The 3,559-nt window shown below is 40.9% G+C and overlaps 1 protein-coding gene across 1 annotated transcript in view; it reads left to right on the top strand.

The window, feature by feature from the left end:
• Positions 1-3,223, top strand: part of LOC104548672 (myosin-8-like) — a gene marked incomplete at its 5' end in the record, with an annotated part of 3,619 nt that extends 396 nt beyond the window's left edge. The window contains 7 exons of the mRNA XM_010194763.1: positions 1-139; positions 241-444; positions 1,312-1,437; positions 1,533-1,703; positions 1,790-1,894; positions 2,169-2,264; positions 2,925-3,223. The exon at positions 1-139 is cut by the window's left edge and continues 200 nt beyond it. Of these exons, the coding sequence (XP_010193065.1) occupies positions 1-139; positions 241-444; positions 1,312-1,437; positions 1,533-1,703; positions 1,790-1,894; positions 2,169-2,264; positions 2,925-3,077 (994 nt within the window). The remainder of the gene's footprint in view (positions 140-240; positions 445-1,311; positions 1,438-1,532; positions 1,704-1,789; positions 1,895-2,168; positions 2,265-2,924) is intronic.
• Positions 3,224-3,559: the final 336 nt, after the last annotated feature.

Here is a 3,559-nt window from a genome sequence, read left to right as displayed (position 1 = left end):
CACGAGCAGAAATGAGGCCTGGCGGTGGAAGAAGAAGATGGAGGGAGACCTGAACGAAATAGAGATCCAGCTGAGCCATGCCAACCGCCAGGCTGCAGAGGCACAAAAAAATCTGAGAAACACACAGGGAGTGCTCAAGGTCCATTGAACAATGGTTGCCTACAGGGAAATGTCTTAACTAGTATTTTCAGTGCCAAGTATCTCTGAATCTGCTTATGATTTCTTTCAATGTCTCTACAGGATACCCAGATACATTTGGATGATGCTCTCAGGTCACAGGAGGACCTAAAGGAGCAAGTGGCCATGGTGGAGCGCAGAGCAAACCTGCTGCAGGCTGAAATTGAGGAGCTACGTGCAGCACTAGAACAAACAGAAAGGTGTAGAAAGGCAGCTGAGCAAGAACTGATGGATGCAAGTGAGCGTGTGCAGCTCCTCCATACCCAGGTGAGTTCACTTGGTGAGAAATTTAAATCTTGGCTTTATTCCAGTCACCATTGGAGGGTCAACTTTGAAGATGAAAGTTATCTTTTCTGAAGTAACCATTATGGTACTAAAAGAGATTATTGCTGAAAAAGCATGTACACTGTCTGTGTTCCCAGGTTACATTCAATGAGACCCATGCTGCTACCCTCTTTTCATCCTAACATAATCTCCAGAAGAAAGACAGTCACAGGGAGCAGAATTTTTAGTCACACATGTGAAATGATCTGCCATCTGAGCAATCAGGAACTGAAACTCTGAGTCTACAACAACATTCATTCCTTGCTCAATTGAAATGTAGCACTAGAGTACCCTCATATTCCTTCAAAAATGTGCTTGTCCACTCCAGCAGGAAAGTGGGGATTAACTCCTGACTCTCCTGTAGCCTGTGCAAAAGCAGTCATCCAGCAGTCAAGTGCCGAAATCTATTTAAGTTTTCTGGTTTCTAAGGCTGAAAAGATTCTGGAAGGAATCCATCCTATCTTCATTACAAAATTTTCTCTTTTCAGTTGATGAGATTGCATTACTCTTCTCTAATTATGTTGAAGAGAAGGCATTTCACTGACATCCCCCACTCTATTTTATTACTTTCCTGTGCCAGCCTTGGTGAATGAGATGTGGCACAGATTATATTTCTAAGTACTCCTTATCAAATTAATAAAATTAATTATTGGAGAAAAGAAAAGCATTGTTCCACAGTGATAAAAAAAAATTAAAGAAAAATCAGTGGTATTGATTTTTAATATATGTCTAAAATGATTCAAAATCCTGTAATGTTCTTGATTTGAAATAATGAGCTAACAAAAACAAACCTCTGCTGTCACTCAACAGAACACCAGCTTGATCAACACCAAGAAGAAGCTGGAAACAGATATTTCCCAAATTCAGAGTGAAATGGAAGACACAGTCCAGGAAGCTCGCAATGCTGAAGAGAAGGCCAAGAAGGCCATCACAGATGTGAGTCAGGGACTCATGGCACTGCTCATGGTGGTTGTATTCTGCCCCAAAATGTCTCCAGCACTGAAATTGTTTTGACCCTTTGCTCTCTTCAGGCGGCCATGATGGCAGAAGAGCTGAAGAAGGAGCAGGACACCAGTGCCCACCTGGAGAGGATGAAGAAGAACCTGGACCAGACGGTGAAGGACCTGCAGCACCGTCTGGATGAGGCTGAGCAGTTGGCTCTGAAGGGAGGCAAGAAGCAAATCCAGAAGCTGGAGGCCAGAGTGCGTAGGGCTGGTATTTGTGCATGCGTAAGCAAGTCCTTTGGAGAGATACCAGGGAAGCTCCAAAGCTGGGCTTGTCATTGCAGGTGCGGGAGCTGGAAGGGGAGGTTGATGCTGAGCAGAAGCGCAGCGCTGAAGCTGTGAAGGGTGTGCGCAAGTACGAGAGGAGAGTGAAGGAGCTGACCTACCAGGTAAGGCAGGAGGCCTCCTTGGGCTGACACACTCTTTTTGCAGGATGTCAAAATGTATCCCTTAGGGATTTCTTTTTGTCCTGAGTCGCACAGTTAAAAAGGAAAAAACTGTCATCAGAAATTATCTTTCTGGTTGTGTTAGGAAGATCCAGCTTATCACCTCTGTCTTTCTGGACACCAATGGTCTATAAGGAATGTTACTCTATGTTTCACGTAGAGGGCATTTAAAGAGGAGGAACAAAGAAATGCTTCTCTTTCTTGTCCTTCTCCTTAGTCTGAAGAAGACAGGAAGAATGTTCTCAGGCTCCAGGATCTGGTGGACAAGCTTCAGACGAAAGTGAAATCCTACAAGAGACAAGCTGAGGAGGCTGTAAGTATTGCTGTGTGCAGTCAGTCTCCCTCCAGGTGGAGATGGAATTCTGTGTTGGTATTTTCCCCTGGACAGCTCTGGTCAAACCTTCAACACTTCTGTGTTTTTCTTGCTGTGCACTCAGGAAGAAACAGCTGAACAGCTGTTCTGGTTGGACAGCTCAAGGGTCTAGAGGGGTGTAAAGTACATTTTCTGTGAGCATTATTGCATCACTGGGAAGAGCAGTGGAGGCTCAGGTCAACATTGTGGGAGTAGGTCTCTGCTTCCTTTCACTTTCTTATTTCATATTTCTGCCTAGGAGAAAAAAAAATACCTTCAAAATTTGTAACATATAATTTTATAGCAGTAAATAAATGGAAAATTATTTAATGAAAATAACTGTAATTATATATAATTATTTTTAAAAAGCATAGTACATTAGCTCTTCATGTCCAGAGAGGGATTTCTGGTGTATCTGATTAACCATCTCAACATTTAATTTTTATGCTATTTCATTGGATTCTCTAGAAGCATTAGAAAGAATTGCATATTAAGTCTGCCTTTTTTTATTATTATTATTATTAAGAAAAGGCAAAATAGCACAGCAAGTCCAATACAGTGTTACAGTAGGAACATTATTAAAAATTTTGAAACATATTTTATCTCTCTTCCTATCCCCAGGAGGAGCTGTCCAATGTCAATCTCACAAAATTCCGCAAGATTCAGCACGAGCTGGAGGAAGCCGAGGAGCGGGCTGACATTGCAGAGTCGCAGGTCAACAAGCTCCGAGCAAAGAGCCGTGAAATTGTCAAGAAAACAGAAAGTGAAGAGTAAACGCTTCCAGTTGTGTCAAGTGAAAGAGAATTGCACAAAATGTGAAATTCTATCACTTTGATTTTGTAATCACTGCTTAGTCCTTTATCAGTCTCTAGAAAATTAATGCCTAGATAATAAAAATTGTAGAGATTTTCCCACGGAAATAATTTCACTGTTGTTTTTTAATTATTTTCCTGAATTCTTATAAGTTTTATATTTACTGTTAAAGTGGTCTAATCAGACATCTTGTTTCATCCTTACCATGGAATTTCATCTAAGAATTCCTCAAGGGAGAAGAATAATTATTTCTTTGCAGCAGAATGCAATTATCCCATATAACTACTGCTTTAGGAATATAATAGATTTTAACTCCGTTTCTTTGCAGAGAATTAGAATTTATCTCATCTTCTGCTAATCCAGTCTAATCATTGATTATTCTATTAAATCATGTGTCTTATTTGAAGAAGACCTTTTTTGAGGTTAAACCTCCTTATTCCTTC

Source organism: Mesitornis unicolor, unplaced genomic scaffold (genome assembly GCF_000695765.1).
Source record: "Mesitornis unicolor isolate BGI_N332 unplaced genomic scaffold, ASM69576v1 scaffold24110, whole genome shotgun sequence".
Taxonomy (NCBI): domain Eukaryota; kingdom Metazoa; phylum Chordata; class Aves; order Mesitornithiformes; family Mesitornithidae; genus Mesitornis; species Mesitornis unicolor.
Note: the sequence above shows the minus strand (reverse complement) of the source record. Positions and strands in the feature narration are given on the sequence as shown.